Raw genomic sequence first — 21,861 nt, 5'->3', positions numbered from 1 at the left:
GTCGGACGATGGGATGGCTGGCGGCAACATCAGTGATTTACTGTATGCTTAAAAATGTGATGTAAGGTGGGGAGCCAATGATGAAACACAAAAGCACCATGGGACACTTTAGATTCTTGCACTGGTTCTTTGAAGCATTCTTAGTTAGCACTATGACGTTAACATTGCCATAATGTGAGCGCATTTCATGAGCAGTTGTGTGTGTTTGGTGTTGTAGTGTTTATTGCATTATATGAGGAGGTGTGTAAAAAAATGTTCTGTCGCGTCTAAAATCTGGGACTGGGTTCTCGTTATATTGCCATGCACATAAAACTGTAATTTCAACTATAAATATAAAACATGTTTGGTTTTCAATGAATGGAAATTAAGCAATAGAGTATTTTTAAAAGGAGTTATTTTTTTCAAAATAACTACCTTGTATCACTTCACCTTGATTTAAAAAATACAGAAAAAAACATAAAATACACAAAAGCAAGTGCTTAGAAATTGAAAATTAAGGTATGTAAAATGGACCACTGCAAGTTTTGAAATTACACTGTGATTTAATGAATGAAACTGTATTTTCCGGACTATAGATTGCTGTTTTTTTCATATTTAGGCTGAACCTGCATCTAATACTCAAGTGCGACTTTGTTTTGTTTTTTAGGCCCTGATAATCTAGAAAAAAATCTTTAATACACTTAATTTCTTCATTAAAAGAGGAGCACGATTATTATTATTATTATTGATCCGTATTAGAGCCGAATTTTCAAAAAAAATTCCTGTGCAAAAGTTGTTATATGGTGTACACAATTTGAAATGATCAAAAAACATCTAAAATACAGGAAAATGTAGAGTATACATGTATTTATTATTCTGGCCTTCTGTAATAGTAGAGCATATGGACCCCATGCTTTCATTATAAGTCTTCAATTCACTAGATTGTACAGAGACACTTTACATGCCGTGCAGAGCAAGAAAGCGCCACAGGATTAAGAGAAGCTGCTCTATGACTCGTTATTCTTTTTTTTTATCCAGACTAGTGGTCATTACAGGCTGACAGCAGTCTCTCGACATGTAGGCGGGAATCTTCTTAGCTTGGAGATAATACCCCTCCCGCGTCTATATTCCCCTCCCCTTCGTGTACCTGTCCATGTCACAGGATGGAGGCATATCAACAGGGCATCAGAAAAAAAAAGAATAGAGTGCTGACTGCCCGAACGGCGGTCTTTGAGTCGCTTGTTGCCGAGCGATATCAAAACTGTCAGTAATATGACGCCGTCTTTATCCCCAGCAGCCGCGTGAATAGCGAGGAGGATACCTGAGAGGCATCTCCGGGCTTGTCAAAGCACAAAAATTCTCATCCGTACTGTGGAGAATGACTAGGATGTGACGAGGAAATGCTGAAAATAGCCGCCGTCCCCACACAATTGGACCAAATGAAAGTTGCTTTGCAAAAATAATTAAAAAACAAAACAAAAAATCACTTTACTGGGCAGCTTATAGTTTCTGTCAAATTGCAGATGCTTGAGCTTGTAGGTTGCAAATGATTTGCCCTTTTTCCACTTGCTGTATCCCTCCTCTAAACCCCCCTCTGGTAGCCTGAGCAGCATTTAATTGCGGAGGGCTGATCCGGGGGTAAGGAGTAATCAGATGAGAATGCGGGCATGGGGGAGTCACATGGGCACGCATGCTGGCTAACCGGGGATTAATAACACTGGCATCTTGATTGGAGTTCAGCTGCTGGTGCCGCGCTGCCTCCCGGAGCGCCGGGGAAGAGGCTGGGGGTGACGAAAAAGGCGAAGTCAAAGAGAGACGAGCGGGACAGTTGCAATGACGGGAGACGGTCAAAGACTGACGGTGGAGAGGGAGGGAAAAAAATAAGAGGTGAGGGTAGCGAGTTGGTGAGAGGGAGTGGGTGGAAAAAAAAGAGTGGGAATTGGAGGCAGTGCAGTGCAGTGCAGAGCGAAGGGAGGCAGCGAGAAGAGAGGGAGCGAGGGCGCCGTAGAGACAAGAAGCTTCTGCCGCTGTGAGCCAGTGAGACGCTGGAGGGCTGGGAGAGGAGACGCAGGTCCAAATGGGGGCTTGAGGACCTCCGGAGAAGGCAGGGGAAACGAGATAGGGCGGGAAGATCAGAAAAACTGAAAACCAAGCTCTGGAAAATGAGCTTGGAGTGGGAGAGAATGGGATAAAAGTTGTGGATGGTAGCGGGAAAGCAGAGACAGATTGAGGAGATACGGCCCAAGTTGATGGCAAAAGTGGGAGGGGATTTATGGCAAAAGAAGAGGGAGCTCTCGCTAACGCAGGATTGTTTTCCCCCGTCGAATTTGGTGGACATTGGACGTCAGGATGTTCTCTGACAGGGAGCACCGAGCCTTCAAGCCACACGCCCCTCACTTCATCCCGTGGCTGCGCAACAGTCTCAAGTCTCAGCAGAGCGCCGACTTGGGGCTCAACGGGGCGTACAAATCCGATCCCGAGCTCCGCGACAACCTGGCCCCCTTGGAGAGGAGCAAAGGGATGGGGATCTTCTCCATCCCGGGGAAGAACAAGACCAGGAAGGGTGATCTACGTTGCAACGGCGTGGGGATGGCCAGGATGTTGCCGGTGGTCCTGAGGGGCCACCACATCTTGGGGAAACAGAAGGAAGGCAGTCCCGCCAAGCCCAAGCAATCCTCCGAAGTGGAATTAGATCCAATGGGTCGTGACGGTCCCAATGAAGGTCGGCTTCTGGCGGGGAGCCCATTGGTTCCTCCTCCTGCTCTTCTCATAGAAGGTCCAGACTCTAAGGTTTGCGTGGAAGAGAGGAGGGAGGACGTCTGGGACTACACCAGTCACGTTATTCATCAGAGGGACTTGCAATCATCCGTCTGGCTCAGTTCAAACCCTCAGGGATCGGTAAAAGATGGACAACGTGGTTTCAGATCCAGTTTTAGCTACATTAGCAGGAACTGCCAGAGCCAAAGAGACCTGAGTGTGCTCCGAGAACCACCTGTGGAGGTCTCCGGAGCGCCACTCAATGGAGTCCTTTTCTCTGGAGAGGTTCCTCACAGGAGTCTGGGCTTCACAACTACTCTGAGAGGTCCGGGCAAGCACGGCAAGCGTTTGCAGGCGTTGGGTCCAAACCGGACCAGGTGGGTGCAGGGTAAACCAAAGTGTGAAGAGGAATCGCCGAGGAAGGGGACGGACTGCGGTAGAAAAGTGGTTCGTAACCAACTCAAGCGAGTGGTGGACAATCTGGAGCAGGTTCTGACTGCTCTGAGGGATGTTCAACAGGAAATGAAAGAGGTAAATATGCTGGATTTTATTGGGATTTGATGTACCGTGATGAAGCAATTTGCACAACTGCCACGTAGAGCTTAAGTTAAGGGTTAAAATCTCTGCTTCGGTATTCCTGTTTGGTCTTTGATCATCTTCCTCTAAGGTCATAAAGACCTCAAATCATTAGAATCAAACGTATTCATGCCGTGAGTCCGAGTTGTATTTTGAAGTTCCTTCGGTGCACCATTAGGATTGCACACCTGAGGGCAAGCGCCGTAAAAGATGGATGTCTTGTATACATGGTAGGGGAATCCCAAAATGATTTTCAGGACTAAATCTGTTGAAAACAAGTTTTGACTTTGGTTTCCCTGGGTTTTAAGACCTTGTGTTAACTTGTAAATGACTGCGGAATCATAGAACTGACATGAATGGTTTAGATTTGGGCAGAGGCTTCCAGTTATGCTTTAAAGGGATTTCAGGGATATCAGATCAGACGAACAAAAGATGGCACTTTAAGACCCTCCGTTTTAATGCCACGCATTGAAAACCTTGTCTTACAAGTCCACTGGCCATGCCATTTTATTTACTGTAGCGTATCTGTTAACTTGTACCCTTTTCCTCTATTTTATACGTTTTTGATCATTTCAAATTGAGATTTTTTTTAAAGTACACTTTTTGTAAAACCGATCTCCCATTTTGTCTCTAATCCAGATCATTGACTGCTAATGTAGTAATGCCTTTTCGCGATATAAATATAGCGCGTCAGCAAGCAATGTACCCAGACAGTCAATCTGTCAGCATCATACAGCAACATCTACAAAATCTTGAATTTAATGCATACACGAGGCACACCGACTGATTGGACACCCCGTCCACTTTGGAGAAAATGTTCTAAGATTGAGATTTTGAGCTAAATCATGGAAGCCTTGACCTTCTGAGAACGCGATATTATTTCTCTATGTTCTGAAGCGTCTAAAAAGGAGCACATTTCCTTCCAAAAGGCATCTTTAGACTTTTCTGTGACTTTGCATACTTTTAACTGTACGCCTTAAGCAAAATGAAATATGAATTAGAGAATCAGCATTCAGTTTGGGTGCCTCCAACAGAGCCTGCGAATCATTCCCACAGCTCCACTCTGGCTCCCGCATCGCCGCAATGTTTGCTCTCAAGTCACGCGTAGTTTTTCTTTTTTTTATGGGAGCGAATGAGACGAGAGTCACGCCTCATTTGCCACGTGCGTTCACGGACTCGCTGAGATGATGCACTGTGACATTTGGCCAAGCGTCCACCTGCTTTTCTGCATTTTTTCTCCCTCCTCCCATGCTGTCAGCACCAGCCTTTCCTCAAAACTCTTCCATCTCCCGGACAGATGCTTCTCAAGGCTCAGCCGGACTGCTTTTTACGACCCATTCGTGGCCGTAGCCCCCCGCACTCTTGCACATTATCCACATTTTATCCCCATCGGCCGGGTCAGTGATAAAGCTCAGGCATTAACCTCATCGTCCAGAAATGTTAGCAATGTATTTGTGTCACTATATGACTGATAAAAGAACGTGTAGCCTAGGTGGGAGGTTGGCAACAGCCTGACACTTAAAAAAAAATCTCAATTTTTTACAAAAAGAGTCAGCACATCAAAGACAGACATGGCATAGACGACTTTTTGTCGCGTTTCTTTCTTTCAAAGCCCCGTTATATCATTCTGTTGCATGAACCCGTTCCCTCAGTTTGATTTAAGAACCAATTACTGGTTGAATTCTAATGATCCTGCAGCTGCTTTAAAGTTAAACCCCTTTGACAGCCGCTACCAACACTAGAGCAAAAAGTAGAACGATGTTTTGCTACGGCATTTACCAGATTACTGTCGACTCATTAGGATCAGACTCGTGTCAACTGAAAGAATCTGGAGGTATTGTAAACTCAGAAAATGTATTACACATCTATACTCTTTATTTTAATTTGATCCTAAAACAGAAAGTCGGCAGTCATCATTTACTTTCCCGGGCCACACAAAATGATGCGGCGGGCCAGATTTAGCCCCCGGGCCGCCACTTTAACACCTGTGATTTAGATTGTCAAACACCAATCATAGAGTAATATATGAAGCGTAGTACTAGTTCCAGTGATAAAAAAAATATTTTTACAGTCACTCACACTGAAAGTGAAGGCAAGCCAATGAAAGTGGTACAAGATGACAAGCGCCTGCCCATCAAACGAGAGAATAATTGCACGCTTCGCACACTTTATTTAATATCTTGCTAAAATTAGTCATCTTGACTGCTGGCCAATGGTGTGTGCAGTAAACGATTTGCAAATGGCCATTAAGGAACACACCTACTTGCATTCCTATTTCACAAGGGTCCTGAAGGGTGCTGGAACCTATCCAAGGCAAGTCTGGGGCACCAGGCTTGGGGACACCCCGAATTGGTGGCCGGCCAATCGCAGGGCACAAGGACAAGGACAACCCTTCATGCTTACACTCATATCTAGAGGCAATTTAGGGTCCCGGGCGAACATACAAACTCCACACAGGAATTTCCGAAGCCAAACGGTCAATCTCAGAGAAGTAAGGCGGACATGCCAAGCACCCTCTGTCCGCTTTGTAGAACATAAGTTGAACTATTCAATAGCTGACAAACGAGGCGCACTATCGACCATGCCGGGACCATTAAAAGCACATCATTACTGTCATTAGTGGCCACCGGTGCAAATCGAAAAGCCCAAAGTTTGCACGTGGTCCCGGGCTTGTTGTTGACAACGTGACTCTCCCAGAATTCATTAGCATTACTTGAGGAACAATGATTGTTTATAATCAACACACTTGGGAGAGGCAGCGGCAGCACTAAATCAGGGTCCTGTGCTCTTTTATCTCTGGTGATTCCTGACATTCTAACAAGCTGCTAGGCCAGCGTCGCACAAACACACGCTGGCGCACTCTGCACTTCAAAGTAAAAGCAAAAATGCCTCTCTCCGCCACAAAGTGAGATGAGGGGAAAACAGGGAAAACAGGTCACGCTTTGACATCAACAATAATATGTATATATATATATTTTTTTCTAACATAGAAAATAAAACTACATAACCTCTACAAGTAGAGCAGGAGGCCAATCACTTTGCCTGAAGTGATTTTTTTTCGCCATTCATTGCAATTGCCATTTAGCCTTTGTGAGTCTAATAAAAATCTGTTTTTTAAAAGGTTACATAGTCCTACTGCTTAAAAATAAATATTAACTAGACTATTAATGTAACTGGTCCAGCCAACAAAATACTGGCAAGACAAAAAAAAAGTGTTACATTGAGATTTTGATATGCTTAAAGAAAAGTAAATGACAAGCAAAAGATATGTAGAATAGTCAGTGATAGAAATGCATCAATTTGAAGGGATCATTCTAGAAAGAGCTCTAAAGTCGTCAATGAGCATATAAATGTATTGATGAATATAAAATGGATGTTTTTATAGGATTCTTTTTGTTTAGTTTTTTATGGAAGATAAAGATGATATAAGAACAGTAAAAAAACAAAAAAAAACAATCCCAGATGTCCATATCATTTAGATCAACAAGATACATTTTTACCAATCTGCTGTATTAAAGTGTAGTTAATTGATTTGAGTCAAAAAATTGACAAAAAAAACTTCCCTTTTGCATTTTTTTCATAAGATCGTTTCATCTAAACGTATTTTTATATCACCTCTCTATATTTGTTTCTTCTTTGTTTGTATTGAATTACATGAATGACAAAATTAACATTGTGTATTACAAAATAAATAGAAAATAGGGTTCAAAAACACTCACCATTATCAGCAAAGTTGATGTATGAGTCAGTAAAAACGTTGTGAGAGCATCCGCATCTTGTCTTTTTCTCCTGTGAGGAATAATTTAATCAACTCATGAGACAAATGCAAACAGTCATCATATAATGTGTAGCTATTAACCTTAGTCCAATGCTCTCAATAATTTACAGATTGGTGAAGCAGAGGCTCTTTTAAAAGGAACTTCAACTAGCGATAGGTTATGTAACGTTAGCGTGGGGCATCAATATATTGTGAATGTTCTTTTAACTTATTCAAAGATGTGGAAATGAGACGTGCCGAGCATTTAGACTCGGAAGCGGCCGCAGTTGCCCATTATTCATCATTCGTCGTCCTTTTTTACGTCAGAGCCTTTCCATAAACAATATTACAACCAGTTAAGTGTGTACTTTAAAAATCGCTATAGTTTGCTCAATTTTCAACTGGGTGTGTTTATCAGTGATGCAGTATTTTTTACTACAAATTCAAGAAAAATGTATAACATTTTCTTGAGAGGGACAGTAAGGAAAGATCCAAAATCAATTAATGTTAGCATTGGGTAATAAGATCAAATATGTATAGACCAAATGAGACTGCGGAATTTGATGGTAATAAAATCCTGATTCAATTCACTATCTGTATTTCTGTTGAATAATGTCATGCTTTGAAGTGTGCAAAGTAGTTGCAAACACAGTTGAAGCTTTTGGAGATTAATCCACATCATTAATAACTTCACAGACTGCATTTAACATTTCAATCTAATAATCACAACCCTCTACTTAATCCTCTGAAATATCCAATAAAATGGTTGGATTGAGCAAAAAGTACATTATATTTGCTTAAAAGCACAGATGAGGTGTGCTTAACAGATGATTATATATGATAGCATTTATGGCAGTTTTTCTCCCCCTCAAGGGTTGTTTTACACTAGAATGATCTCATAGTACACCGAGTCATGATTACATTTCAATTTAGTCAGAAATGTAATCAGTGAGTGTAAAAATCTGCCAAACATAGGCTCGTTAATCTCAATGCCTGCCATTGACAATTACAGATGTAAATTCGAAAGGGCTGGCAGTGAAATTGCCATCTATGGTAGTTTATTTATTAAAATTGCTGCAAAGCCGTCAATGTCTCCAAGTGATGTCATCATATTTAAAGGGAATGAGAGGAGCCACGTTGTTTAGCAAAGTGAATGTCCCTCTTTTAAATGTATCTGTTTGTGGATTGGCAGTCTGATTTGAGGCAAGGGATGGAAATTGAGCACTTGGACTTATGGAGTATTTGGTGAAATGTTTTGGGAAGGTCGAATGACATTGTCCTGAAGGTCCTGCATCTTGTTTCAGGTGGTTCATCAGATTGACTACCTGACCTCCTGCATAGACCTAGATGAAGAGGAGGACCACGAGGCAGCAGGAGGCGATAGCTGCTCCTCTTCAGGCTCTAATGAGGTAACGGCAATCAGCGGCCATTCGCGGCCATCGGTGTCCACGGACCACCGAAGAGCCACTTTCACTCCGAGGAGAGAACATCCCGGTGGAAGGAGAACACCCCCAATTGATTTAGCATCCCAACTTAGCACTGAATTAGCCAGAACTCTCCGCTTTGGAAATTCTCCCCGACGAGGTGGGCTACTGGCGTTCAACAATCCCGATTCCCCACACCGGCCTCAGCCAGTTTCGTCCCCTCCGAGAAACCTGCCGGTCCGGCCACCCACCCCGGGACTGTCCCCCTTAACGGTCAACATCCAAGCACCCGGCAGCCCCAAGTCTCCGCCGTCCTCACCCATCATGGTCAGCCCGATATCCCCAGTTTCCCCGAGGTGTCATCCCATCGCCGTTCTCAGCCCATCCGTCATCATTGAAACCCCACGAAGCGACCGCCCGGCAACTGTACGTTTCTGTTCATCCACCACATCTCGATACCCTTCTGCCAGCTGCCCACCCACAGACTCTGAAACAGCTGACAGAGAGACACGAGCGTCCTCGGCGGGACCACCCCTAGCCGGAGCCGCCAAAGCGCCAACGGGGCAAGGGCGAAAGGGTCGCAAGCCTCCACCGTACCCCCACCATAGACTCTCAGACCCCACAAAGACAACTCAGGATCCCCGTAAAGCTCCTCCTTACCCCGAGAAGAGAAGACTGCTCTCAACCACGGTGTGATACTCCAGCCCCTCCAACAGCAAATACGTAAGTCCATTTTATTTATGTTGCATCCACTATCCAGTCATGCCTCAATTTATGAGCTCCATTTATTCAGTGAGCATGTTCAAAAGTCAAATCAAAACAAACAAACAAAACAGAAAGGCTATCAATCAAGTCCAGTCCACTAGGATAAACTAGTACTACAGTAATGTGCTGCATAAAAACTTTGTTAAAATAGGATGCAAATAAACAGTTTACATAACTTTTTTCTTTTTTTGGGGTGATTTATATCAATAGAATTTTATCGTTCTCGATTTAGACAAACTATTAAATGATTTAATGCCTATTTCATTCTCCTGCTATCAACAAATCAAATATGATCTTATAACATCACTTTGAGAGGATGAAATGATCTTGTACAGTTTTCTAAATAATTAATTTAAAAAAATGTATTTTCTGGACTATAAGTCGCAGTTTTTTGTGGGCCTGCCTGCCAGTAATTGTTATCCTGAAAATTGTAACTGTTACATTAACCTCAAGTGCAAATTATTATGTTGTTTTTTTAGGCTATAGTTATGTGAAAAATTATGTTAACAAATGTAAAAAAAAATAATTCATTACGTGAAGCTGTAAACTTGATATATAATCTAAAAAAAAAAGATTCAGATGTAAATAATTAAATACCCAAGCATTATGCAATGATTACTACAAGAAAATATGAAAGGCAGCTTATGTTTTCGCATGCATACTACCAATTCTTTGAATAGCAATATGATATTTGATTATGCCGGGATGATTTCTAGGTCACTTCTTTTCAATAGGAGCGTTCCACGGCCGGGCCACGACAAGCTAAGAACAGGGTTTCCAAGGTGACAGGACGTAGACTTGGGGTGAGTAAGGAAAGAACAGCTTGTCTGCAAATCTCGCCGGTACTTAGGCTGAACACACACAGGCCATCGTAACATCTGTCTGGGTTAATGTTCTGGTAATAAGAGCCCCTGTGCAGATGCCCGCTTTGGACCCACAGATTGCACTCTTAGGGACTGATTATCCTAAATTGTGGGCGCCAAATTGCATGTTCACTCTAACAGATTGTGAGCACTGCTGGTAGTTGCGTGGCACTGGGTCTACTTTGATGGTGACACAATTGGGGACAGCTGTAAACCGCTGTACTTAAAAAATGGGTTTGTGCTTTTGCTATCTGTAAACCTTTCCTCCATCTCATCTTCTAGACCAAGGGTGTCAAACTCGGGTTGGTTAGCGGGCCGCATTAATGTTAACTTGCTTTCATGTGGGCAAGACCATTTTTAGATATAATATTTCGATATTTTTAAAAATCGGATGAAAAGAACTGGATCAAAAGCCCTAAATTTTCATTTTTTTATCGATCTAAAACTGTTGATTTGAGATTTTTTTCTTGGTTAGAGAAAACATTTGTTCTTCATTTCAAAAGGAAACAAAATATATTTTTAGTTATGTTCAATATTAAAGAGAACTGAAAATATATGTATATATTTATTTTTAGATTTTAAGAAATGCTTTTTGATCTAAAAACAGGTTAACAGAGTAAAACATGTGATTGAAAAATTGCAATTATTAATTTAAAAAGGAAATATATCATACATCTAAAATCTTCATTTGAATTTGATGATTTACTGTCATGGGGCGCACAAATTGATGCGGTGGTCCAGATTTGGCCCCCGGGCCGGCACTTTGACACCTGAGTTCTAGACAAACATCCCACAATTCACTGACTTGGATGCTAGTTTTAATGCAGAAATGTATTTGGCTAGATAAACCAAATTACTATGTTGGCACTATGAAACCATTTGGACCGATACCCAGTAGAAACACCCAAAATGAATTGAGCAGCAATCCTTGGTATGCCCGGTTAACAGATCAGTTCCCACATCTGTTTCCGTGGGTAATCAAATTTCCCCTCATTTCTTACACACGCCCTTAGTAAAACAGGCCGTTAAAAGATCCCCCAAAACATATCCAATTAGCCACTTTAACGCAGCTTTGTTAATGCTAAACTGACGAGCAACAACTCCTGAGCGCAATACGACCTTGGGGGTTACATAAACGCCACCAGGCGTTGGGATATAATAGGAACTAATTGCAGCTCAGGCTGCTTTGGCTCACTGGTGCGTTCAAGTACATGAAGCAAGTGGGCCGGGTGGGAGGGGTTCGACTAAATCGTATCCAGGCCAGATAAGACCAGAGCGGGGTCTAAAGAGGTTGATCTGACGGGGTCGCCGTCCCCTCGACGGGGTGCGGCTGGTCATTGGTTGAGTCTTTCAAGGACCCCTGGTGTTCTAAAAATCCTATCGCCTTTGCCGCCTACGGTTTGACCGAGCAGGGCCGAAATCTCCATCTGTTCCCTTCTAAATATTAGGAGATGCTAAATAGAGGGGGAGAAGTTGGGGGCAGGTGAGTGGTGGGAGAAGAGACTGGAATACAGATTCATTACAGCACAGTAAAGTCATCTTTTATTCATCTAGGTTGCTCATTGCTCATACAGAAGATGTTTGGGTAGTTTTATTTCAAGATGGTTTGTTTTAAATGTTTTTCTTTTTAAGATTGTTTACTTGTTTTAGTATGACTAAGAGTGAAAAAAGCTGCATTTTGTTATGCTGGGAAAATACCTGATTTCCCAATGACAAAACAGCAGCTGGGCTTTACAGTTTGGACTAAAAAAAAAAGGGAAATGCCACAACAGGATGATCATTAAAAAATGAAAAACATTTGGCAAATTCATCGCTAGAGTACATGGAAGGGATCTATTATGAAGGGAGGACATCTGCCGTGAGGTTTCATTTCAAGAAATTGAAATATTTTTCATTCATAATTAAACTGGAGATGTTTATTGAACACATTGATCTGTTCTTATTATGGTTATCGCGGAGGCACTTGTATAGGCAAACATCCAACCCAACACTCGCACTTGTGGACCAATAAGCCTTTAAAGAGACTGCGCAATTAATTTTACATGTTACGTACATCTGCCTGCTACTTCCCAAAAAATACCATGAGAAATCCAGTGGGTCTTTGGCTGAAATCTAGCCAACTGGAAGGCACGTTCCTTCTGCCCGGTCGTGTATTACGACTCGATTTTATTATATACAATATATATTTAGGGGTGTTTTATATTAAGTCTGTATTATATTGAATTTGAATTGAATTAAAATGAATGCTTTTATTGTCATTATACAAGTATGAGCTTTAAAGATTAATCCCAAAGTGCACAAATAACAAAGAAACAAACAGATAAATAATCAACAGATGAGTAATAAATAAATAAGTAGTCAACATGAATTAGTAGTCAACATAGATAAGTAGTCACATAAATAAGTAAATAGCAAGTGACTAAAGCGGTTAGCAGTAAATCTTGATGAGATGCAGAACTCGAGTTGAGTATGGTGACAGCTCTTTGGAAGAAACTGTTCTTGAGTCTGTTTGTCTTGGCTGTTATGGTCATGTAGCGCCTGCCAGAGGGCAGCAGGTTGAAGACGGGATGTATATTGTCTTGTATGATGCTCTTTGCCCTTTGTAAATGGCGGACAGTTTAGGTAGGGGGGCACTTGATGATCTTTTGTTGATCACCCTCGACAATATTTTCCTTTTTATGTATTATTTGTGCTCAGTCAAATGCCCAAAGTCATTTTTGGTCATATCTTGGGGATATTATAAACCCAAGGAACTATGTTAAAGTGTGTAGATGAGTTTCATCTCTTCTCATGATGTAATATTACTTTGCCACCACCTTCTGGCGTGTATAGGCATTATCAACCTTTTTGGGTGTGTCAATGACTTGCAGATGCTGGCTCTTCACCCCAAGACACACACATAGTTGTGAAGACTATTGGGGCATATTTATTTTACTTGGCTTCAAAAATGATAGCACTTTTAGGCCGAGTATGTTGGGAGTAAATGACAGATAGGATCTCGATTTTCCCATTTTTTTTTTACTGCAGCCAATCTGCCGCCACGACCTTTGACTCAAATCACCAAAGTCAAGTTAAGCTCATCAAAAGTGGAACATGAAAGTATTTACAACATCTCATGACAGCCTTTATCAGATGGCCGCTGAGATATTTTGGAGAGAGCGGCGTAGAGGCGGACCAGCTGGCAAACAAAGTCATGTCTGCCCAGCAGCAACATCACGAGTGGACTTTTATAGCAGCACACCATCCCAATCTGCCCCGCTTCTTGCCAGCGTCGAGTGTATTTAGAACAGAAAAGTGATTTTCATATTCTGTCGGTGGAGTGGGTTGGGCTGTTACAAGTGCAAAAGAGTGTGGTATGTCAACAGAAAGGCTGCCTGGAGTGTCGTAAAGAGGACACGAATGAACTGATATGGAGATACGGCAGGCTAGGAAGGCTTTTGATACTTTTATTACAAGGAAGATGCCTCGTGGGTGTCCCGATTGTAGTAGAAAATACCAAATGGTCAAGTGTTGCGGGTCAATGTGACATTTATCGTATATTTATACTGCTTTGGACGTGGTCAAGATGACCAGCCTTCTCCCGGCTTAGCGTAAAATGAATTAATCTACCCGGACTCTTATATATAGACACTATATAAGTGTATGTTTAAGCCCACAATGATCAGTATCATACACATTCCCATAAGTACTGGAGGATTTGGTCCATTCCTGCAAAGCCTTTTTTCTCCATGAAATGAAGCAGTAACAATAAAATCCCTTTATCTTGCGGAAAACATGTATCCCGGGACGGTTCATGTTAATAGAGTAAAATAAATTTGGAAACATTTTAATGCAGCCATATTGGATGAGCGACTGACTTGTGTTGTTCTATTAGAGTGGAGATTATGTTAGACTATTTTCATGTAAAATTTGTTTATTTTGGGGTATGACAAAGCACAAAAGATTTAACTGTGCTGCACTGGGAGGCATATTTGACTTTGAATAAGAATATTGTATAGCAATGTTTTTATGCTTTTTGGTTATAAACAGTTAGCTTCAAAAGTGAAGGTTTCAAATATGTCAACTGTTTGAATATGTAAATAGTACAACATAAAACAGAGTGATAGTTTATGTGGAGGTTGTATCCAATCGTGTCAATATTTAATGGGACATTTTTGGGTAAAAGTAAAATATATATATATATTTTTTTTTTCAATGGGGCGCTATAATGGGTCCAGCTTTTGTGGATTTTACACTACAGTGAATACAGATTTGTTGTGAAGTTTAATGTGAGCATTTTTTGTGGGTTCAAAAATTGTTGACCATGAAGTCAGCTAATTTTAAAAAAGTTTCCAATGACAACAATTATATATCACAATAATTTAACCAGAAACTAGCTCAGTGTTTCGCAACCTTTATAAAAGTTAACTTAACCACATGCAGTAGAAGATGACATTTTCCAACTTTCTCACTTTAAATTAAATGGACCATGCTAGCAATTATTTGCGAATCACTGATCTAGAAATTATAAAAATCCTGAACATTTTTCTTATGCGGAGTTATGGATGAAAAGCTTACTGTTAAAAGCAGTTGAAGTCACTTTGCTGTAGCAGTACATCAAAACAGTTGTCAAGTGTCAAAACAAACCAACGTTTGCACCGTCTGTGGACTCAAAAGAGAAAACAACAAAAGTCAAAACTCCAAAATTTCACATGAACATACTCTTGCACATGTAAACATGAAACAAAACATTTTGTACAAATAACTTGACCAATTTTCTGACTATTTTGTACAAATATTAAAGAAAGAAAAAAAAGAAAAAACACTTTTTGGTGATAGCTCCAATTTATTGAGGAACGACAAGATGCAAAAACAAAAGCCACTTTGTACAAAAGTAACATTTGATTGCCTTGTTTGCATTTTTCCCAGCTATCACCTAGATGTGGTTTTTACTCCATGTTGGGATCACCGATGGACACGTGTGGCTGGTGGCAAATACAAACAAATAAACACCTTAAAAACAAACTAAAGCAGTTCTTCAACCTTCACGGAGCGTCTGCCAGAACGGAAGAAGACGCAACAAAGCAAACAAGGTATAAACATCACTTGTATTTTTTTTTCTTCCTACTTTTATTCCCCAAAGAATAGAAGGACTGGGAATTATTCAAATGTTTTCACTGAGCGATACAAGTAACAGATTTGTGATGGTATTTTGCTTTAGGACAAAACAACAACTAAAAAATTAAGGAGGATTCACAAAATTGTTTTCTAAAGCTTTCAAATCAAAACAAACTAGGTAAAGTCACATTTATGGATTATTTGGACTGGGAATTGTAGAAATGTTTCCTCTTGAGAATATGATGACATCTTGCTTCACTGCATTAAACATGAACAGCACAAAAAAATCAGTTTTCAAAAGCTTTAAAATTCATTTCACATTAAAAATGTATCAAAAAGACACCCTGTCACTCTTTGGAAAAAGTGACTCCCAATCTTTAAAAAAAAAAACGAAATAAAAAATACCCTCTAGCCAAAAACATCTTGGAAAGTAAGAAAATCAGCAAGTGATGGTGCTTCGCTGAAAGTAAGAGTGAAGAAATAGTTTTGCATGTAATGATACTGAGGATTCCAATGCCGCAGGGTTATTTTTTTTTTCCAGGAAAGTCTTCTTTATTTTTAATTCCGATTAGAATTGCACATTAATGATTCCACATGGATCAGAACGCACTAAGCCTCATAATAATAAGAGCAAAGTTCCTAGTATGTAAAAACATATGGCAGAACTAAACAAAAAAGGGATTTTGTTGTTATTACATTTGTCCTACAATTCTCCATCACATATCTAGTCATGGTTATAATCATCAGTCACTCATTCTTTCTACAGAAACATGAGTTAAAGTGTAGACGCTCACCCAGAAAGGAGGCCCGACTTGGCATTTGAGCGCTTATAGCTCTTGATGTATCGTGCGTCCAATCGCCATGAGCTTAGACAGTTGAGCGTTGAACTTGCCTTCTTTATGGGTCACTGCGATCAGAAAAAGAACAGGCGATTACTTAAAGAAGGATACACAATGCAGCTGTCTTCGTTCAACTGAAAATTGTATCCTGACAAGGAAAGTGGACCATAAATGTAGCGATTACGGGTCGGTCGTTTCATTCTTCAGAGCTGTATTGTTTTTTAGTTGTTGTTTTTTTTACAACCCTGTTTTTTTTTTGGTCGTGGGTCTTTTAAATGTTCTTTTTAAAACATTAAGGATGAAAATGACACTAAATGACATGTACATTGTGCAGCACTTTAAATACCGTGTTCCCTCGCTTTTAATTCATGCTCCTGTTTTTTGTCAATTGTGAAGTAACCGTTTTGAATGATTTTACCATTAAATCTAATGGTCGTGCCCCTCCCAAATGATGCACTTTTCAAATGCGTATTGATGGCCTGCACAATAATTAGAAAAACAGATTGACCAAACAGAAATAGCAACATAACCTGCCACATCACCATCTAATACAAAGAAAGCAACAGCGATTTGTAATTTACATGTAAGTATTGTTACTGTTAATAAAGGGCTTCCAACAACAGATTACAGTCAAGATTTTTGTCAATTTAACATACATATATTTATATTTACAATCTTCCTTCATTCTGGCCAGCAAACAAGCCAAAACTTGTAATTCAAAGATACTTCAAAGATACTGCCCACATGAGAAATGGGATGACCTAGACAAAAAAACAAAGACTGGAAGAACATTCAAACTCACCTTCAGACTCTTGAATGGTGTATTCATCTGACTTAAGTTCCCTATCAGTCAGTCCTTCTGCTACTGCCGCCTCCGACTGTAAATACATACAAACAAATAGGAATGATTTGGGGAGGACGAGAGGGGAAAAGATGCTGAAACTATGATTTAATATGGCAAAAACATATTGCAATATATTACATAAGACCCCACAAATGAATAAAAAACTGAAAATAAGTTCGGGCAACCAAACGTCCGGGCGACCAAACGTCCGAATACTCGTGATGTCACATGAGAAGATGGCATTGGTGAGAAAATTTGACGTAAAAAAAAAGGATAATTGTCAAGTATCTCTCCACAAGATATTCAAGTGATGAATCGGAAACCCACCGTGGTATTACAATACTGCACATTGTGTCACTTTGTATCACAATATACGGATATAAATTGTGACAACAAGGCAAATTATGTACTCGTTTATTGAGGTTATTTTGTTGTGTGCGTGTGTGTGTGTGTGTGCGTAGCAGAGCAGCTGGAAGCGACGCCGGGAGAACGTCCTGAATTATGAAAGGAGGCGTGACCACAACAATCGCTCAGGAAGACAGTCCATACACGACCTTCCCTTCATGAAACCCAAATAAAGTTTAAACCTTCCTCATCTCAGCCTGATTTCATTTGTTGTTGGGGATGTATGGTGGTTACAACCCAAGGGTTATAAAGCGGGTTTCCATGGAGACACGTAGAGGAGGATGAGGTGAAATAGGAAACAATAAATCAAAGGCAAAGTAAAGTGGTGATGGTGATGTTGGGCATCATTCACTATTGCTCAGCAATCTAAAGCCGACCTATTAGAGACTTCATCTTGTATCGCCTGAAGAATAATTAATAAAAATGCAGACTGACTTATAAATAGTGCATCTCTGGCAATGTATAAATTTACGTTCATAGGCCCGCATCAAAGGCAGTACAGAACATCTGGTTCTTTTCAATTAAAAAACTAACAAAAGAAGAAAACTTTGCTGGACCATATTAGGTTCAATTAATTACACAATTTAATGCATTACTTCATGATTTTTTTAACTAAATTGATAACAATCTATGATTTAATGACATTCAATACAAGAAAAAAATCCTCATCATCATCCTCCAGTTTTATTAGTGTCCATCAGGCTATATTTATGAAAGCATTATAACTTATCTCAACATGATCATCCAATAACCCTGCAGCTTTAATTAGTGTTAATTTTTGACCCGTGTAGAGTAAATATTGCTTCCTAAAGGCCAGTTCAAATGAACTACGACCTAATTAATTATCACTGAGCGGTGAGGAGTGATGTTTGCCCATCTCATGGATATATCTACCAAATATACTTTAAATTCACCGACAAATAACAGTACTAGCCATTTTTGTTTGTGGCTTCCCCCCAAAGAACAAAGCGAGTAAGATCTTGAGCCATCCCTCCGTTCAGTTCAAGAATGTCAGAAAAACGGCTGTAAAAACTCAAATGTGATTCATACGATCTCATTTCCATCCTCAGCGAAAAAAATAATTGAGGTGAAAGTCAGGTCGACAGCTAACATTATCATGTTTATGAATATACGCAAATATAAACAAGCATAAAGCAAAGACATTAAGACTTGTTCTACCGTCAAGCTCGGGGGCGTCCCTATTTACACGCTACACGAGAAAATACAAAAAGTTGATCCTCTGTGCCGCTTTGCTTTGATTGTCTGACATTTGTGCAGAGTCTGTACTTTCTAAACCTCCTCCGAGTGCGGGGGAGCACTTTGATCAGCACAATGAAGGGGGGGAGGCTGGGCAGAGTACGACGAACATCCGGCGTAATAGCAAGTCGTAACTGTCACTGGGCGCGTGTCTTTGCTATGGTGGGGAATTGGTGTCAGCTTTTTGTTGTCCAACACTTGTGTGGTGCCAGCTGATCACACATTTTTTGGGGGGGTGCTGACATGGTACAAAATTAACAATGTAACTATTAAATTTAAGAGTACCATATTTTCTCGCATATTAGCTGCCTCCACGTATAAGTCATACCCTTAAAATTGCCTTAAAATCAATGAATTCGGCAATTTCCCTCGTATAAGCCGCTCCCTGATTCGCAATTTTCACCTCCATATTCTTTATTATATTATATTAAATTATATTCTTTTAATAGGGAGTACAAATGTGATACTTTGAAAGGAAAATCTTAAGAAAAATTATCGCATGTGGTATTTCTGACACACTGTATGAACCGAAAGGATTGCATATTCTCCATTTTTTTATTAAAGGATTTCGGAGAAATGTTATTATTAAAGCTGCAAGTGATTTAAACTTTCGGAAATAATCCATCACATCTTTACTGTTTTATTTCAAATCTAAATGCGAGTGTCAATCAAATTTGAGGTTGGATATTTATGGAATACCATTTGGAAATGACTCATTTGTTTTTTTACCAAGTTGTCGTGCACCTAAAGCTAGAAGATTCATTTTTATCAACTTGAAAGGACAACAGCGACATATAGTGGTGTGTATTTGTACTTACGAAAGCATTTGCATATTCAACTTTGGCTTCCTTCAGCTCCATTTTGAATGCAGTGAAAAACAAGTATGATTTCCCTGTAGGCCTTTGCAGAGAAAACAAACAAATTGATTAGTTGTCATGCATATTAATTCATTTGCATAAATTAATCCATATAACTAAAGATGGATGATAATAGCTTGTTAATCAAACAACTGATAGTTATTTGCCGGCCTGTGTGAAATTGATTGGTGATTATCTTTTTTTAGTGCCAAAGATTTAAAGTCACAGTGTGTTGTTACACAAAAATGTAATTTTCTCACATTTTTAGAGAAGCCTCCTGTAAAATTTATGATTTATAGATCAGAAAAATGAAGAAAGTAGATGTATAAAATTCCTGGGGAAAGAATGGAGTCTACTTCATTCTTTTGGGAAATGAGATGTACTATATATGAAGAGGAGCGACTGTAGGACTAGAAAGACCAAATCCTCTGAAATGTTTGTGACTGGAGGGGTCTTTTTTGTTTTAAGAAAACGCCTAGCTTTAATAAGTTTAGTGTCTTGAAACAATTAGAGCACAGTACTTGTTGATGCATACTTTGTATTTGAAGAAAAAAAATGTCGCTAAGGCATACATCAAACAAGCCTCCCATAACGCAATTGCTATTACTGTGTGCTCTTTATGTTTGCCTGTTTTAAAGTCAGATTTGAAAAAGTTACGTACTAAGCTCTCAAACCCTTTTCTATGTTGAAGAATTTTACATTCTGCGCTGTGAAAAATGAAAAAAAAAAACATCAAAACAACGCTAGACAGAATTCTTTTGAGAACTCCACTGAAATCACAGGAGAATTGCTTACTTCAATGCACAAGTATTTCTATGGCACGTGGCTATAACTCAAAAATATTTCGCAAAATCCCAAGAAAGTGAGGGCAAAACATAAAAGCTACCCAGCTGCCTTGCCCACTAAGTATTTTGATCAAATTTTCATTTTTAAGAAAGCAACAAGGTTGCCAGGAGCGGTTTTACTTTTTATCAAACACTAGTGAACAAGTTGGATACAAAAAGCCAAGCCAGATGTTCTCATCAAAAGAGCCACATGTGGCTCCCGAGCCATAGGTTCCCTACCCCTGGTTTATGGCCTCACCTCCACACAGAGCAGGAGAAAAGCTTCTTGTCATCACTGAGGCCCACGCTCATCAACCATTTCTGGAAGGGAGTACCACAAAGTACATCAAGGACACAGTAAATGAATGATTTTGTATGATGAAATGGTTCAGATAAAGAAATTATAGAGAATAATTTTAATGAAAAGGCAGTCATGTTTCGAGTACGTCTTCTTAGAGCTAAAAGAATGATGCAAGTGCCGCAAATTTCTGCAGTTTAATGTCACTCACCTCATTGGTTCCTCCCTGTGCGACAAATGTGAATGAGCATTTGTAACCTCCCTATGGAAGAAGAACAGAAATAATCAATTAAAATATCATTTGAGGTTGTCTTGCTTTTGAGCTCAGATCTGCATATTTATTGTTATGATTGCAATATATATAGATATAAATAGTGTTACATTTAAGAAATGTAAAGACATCAAATGTATTGCATTATAGTGGGGTTTGGAAATAATTGATTTTGCAACACAAATATTAATAACGCTATTGGAAATAATTGATGAAGTTTGGTTCCATTCGCATTAATATGAGCTTTTGCAGGATATCCATGATGAAATTCATTCATTGGTTAAAATTGTTACATTGTCATCCTCAGCCAATGAATGGCCTCTTTGTTACACGCGTCCACGTGTCAGTCGTCCAAAGGCCTTGACGTCATCAACGAGCGACAAAATGTAGTTTTTCTCTCCCGAGTGGGAAATGTAACACTCTTAAGTTTATACACTTTACTTTAAAGCAATCAAGAGAAAAGTAAACAAAAAACGTTGTCGAAAACCTCATTAGGAGCTATATAACATGCGGAAGTATATTAAACAAATATGATCACAATTAACACGTCCGATCTTTCTGGAACACTTTTCGCCCTCCGTTACCAAGACTATCACAAAGTGAAACTTTGCGTCTTTAATTGAAGATATAAAGACATACACTTATATAAAGCCAGATATGTTGTCATCTACTAATACACTACACTCGTAGACTGGATCCGTTTTAAAATTACATTTTATACAAATCATAATGATACAATATCAATGCTTCAAGCTAATGGTAATCTGAAGTCGTTCTTAGGCAAATAAAATAATAATAAATACATACGTTGGACTCAGTGAAGGTGTACAACGTTCCTCCAGGTTTCACGTCAAATTCCACCGTTTTCGTTTGATCGCTCGAGGCGTGGGATGGATAATTTGACAGAATCAATACGAAGAAAATACAAGGAAAAAGGAGGAAATTCTTTGTCGGTAGCATTTTTTCACACCTGTGTGCATTTAGTCAGAATAGTCAGTATGAAAACTAGTCAATCAATGTTATGAATGACTGCTTCTTCTGTTTGTTT

At 39.7% G+C, this 21,861-nt stretch overlaps 2 protein-coding genes across 11 annotated transcripts in view; one reads left to right on the top strand and one right to left on the bottom strand.

Moving 5' to 3' along the window:
* The window catches only part of mydgf (myeloid-derived growth factor), a 50,965-nt gene extending 29,104 nt beyond the window's left edge, over nt 1-21,861 (bottom strand). For 3 of the 8 annotated variants that reach the window (XR_013326229.1, XR_013326230.1, XR_013326231.1), the window contains exons 1-8: nt 21,621-21,861; nt 20,754-20,804; nt 20,504-20,565; nt 19,382-19,463; nt 16,860-16,935; nt 16,013-16,125; nt 14,679-14,769; nt 7,032-7,101 (exon numbers count right to left, since the gene is read on the bottom strand). Coding sequence is in view for 4 of the 8 variants with exons in the window: in XM_077716302.1 (XP_077572428.1) it covers nt 16,046-16,125; nt 16,860-16,935; nt 19,382-19,463; nt 20,504-20,565; nt 20,754-20,804; nt 21,621-21,773 (504 nt within the window). In the remaining 4 variants the exon portion in view is untranslated. Of the gene's footprint in view, nt 1-7,031; nt 7,102-14,497; nt 16,126-16,859; nt 16,936-19,381; nt 19,464-20,503; nt 20,566-20,753; nt 20,805-21,620 lie in introns of those variants that run through there. The other 5 variants (XR_013326232.1, XM_077716302.1, XM_077716304.1 and 2 more) reach the window with 5 other exon arrangements.
* LOC144196295 (uncharacterized) lies at nt 1,630-17,496 on the top strand. 3 transcript variants are annotated; one of them, XM_077716296.1, is made up of 5 exons: nt 1,630-3,267; nt 8,374-9,216; nt 9,993-10,061; nt 15,030-15,193; nt 17,366-17,496. In XM_077716296.1, the coding sequence occupies exons 1-2, from the start codon at nt 2,329-2,331 to the stop codon at nt 9,187-9,189; spliced, it is 1,755 nt and encodes a 584-aa protein (XP_077572422.1). In that variant the 5' UTR covers nt 1,630-2,328; the 3' UTR covers nt 9,190-9,216; nt 9,993-10,061; nt 15,030-15,193; nt 17,366-17,496. The 3 variants fall into 3 exon arrangements, with proteins under 3 accessions (XP_077572422.1, XP_077572421.1, XP_077572423.1); XM_077716295.1 differs by having other exon boundaries at nt 17,363-17,496; XM_077716297.1 differs by lacking the exon at nt 9,993-10,061 and having other exon boundaries at nt 17,363-17,496.

Source organism: Stigmatopora nigra, chromosome 5 (assembly GCF_051989575.1).
Source record: "Stigmatopora nigra isolate UIUO_SnigA chromosome 5, RoL_Snig_1.1, whole genome shotgun sequence".
Lineage (NCBI taxonomy): Eukaryota > Metazoa > Chordata > Actinopteri > Syngnathiformes > Syngnathidae > Stigmatopora > Stigmatopora nigra.
Note: the sequence above shows the minus strand (reverse complement) of the source record. Positions and strands in the feature narration are given on the sequence as shown.

Bases quoted from the DNA above. Each gene is read 5' to 3' on its own strand.
- LOC144196295 (XM_077716297.1), top strand. From the start codon at position 2,329: ATGTTCTCTGACAGGGAGCACCGAGCCTTCAAGCCACACGCCCCTCAC. The intron at 3,268-8,373 runs GTAAATATGCTG...ATCTTGTTTCAG, and splicing joins TTCAACAGGAAATGAAAGAG to GTGGTTCATCAGATTGACTA.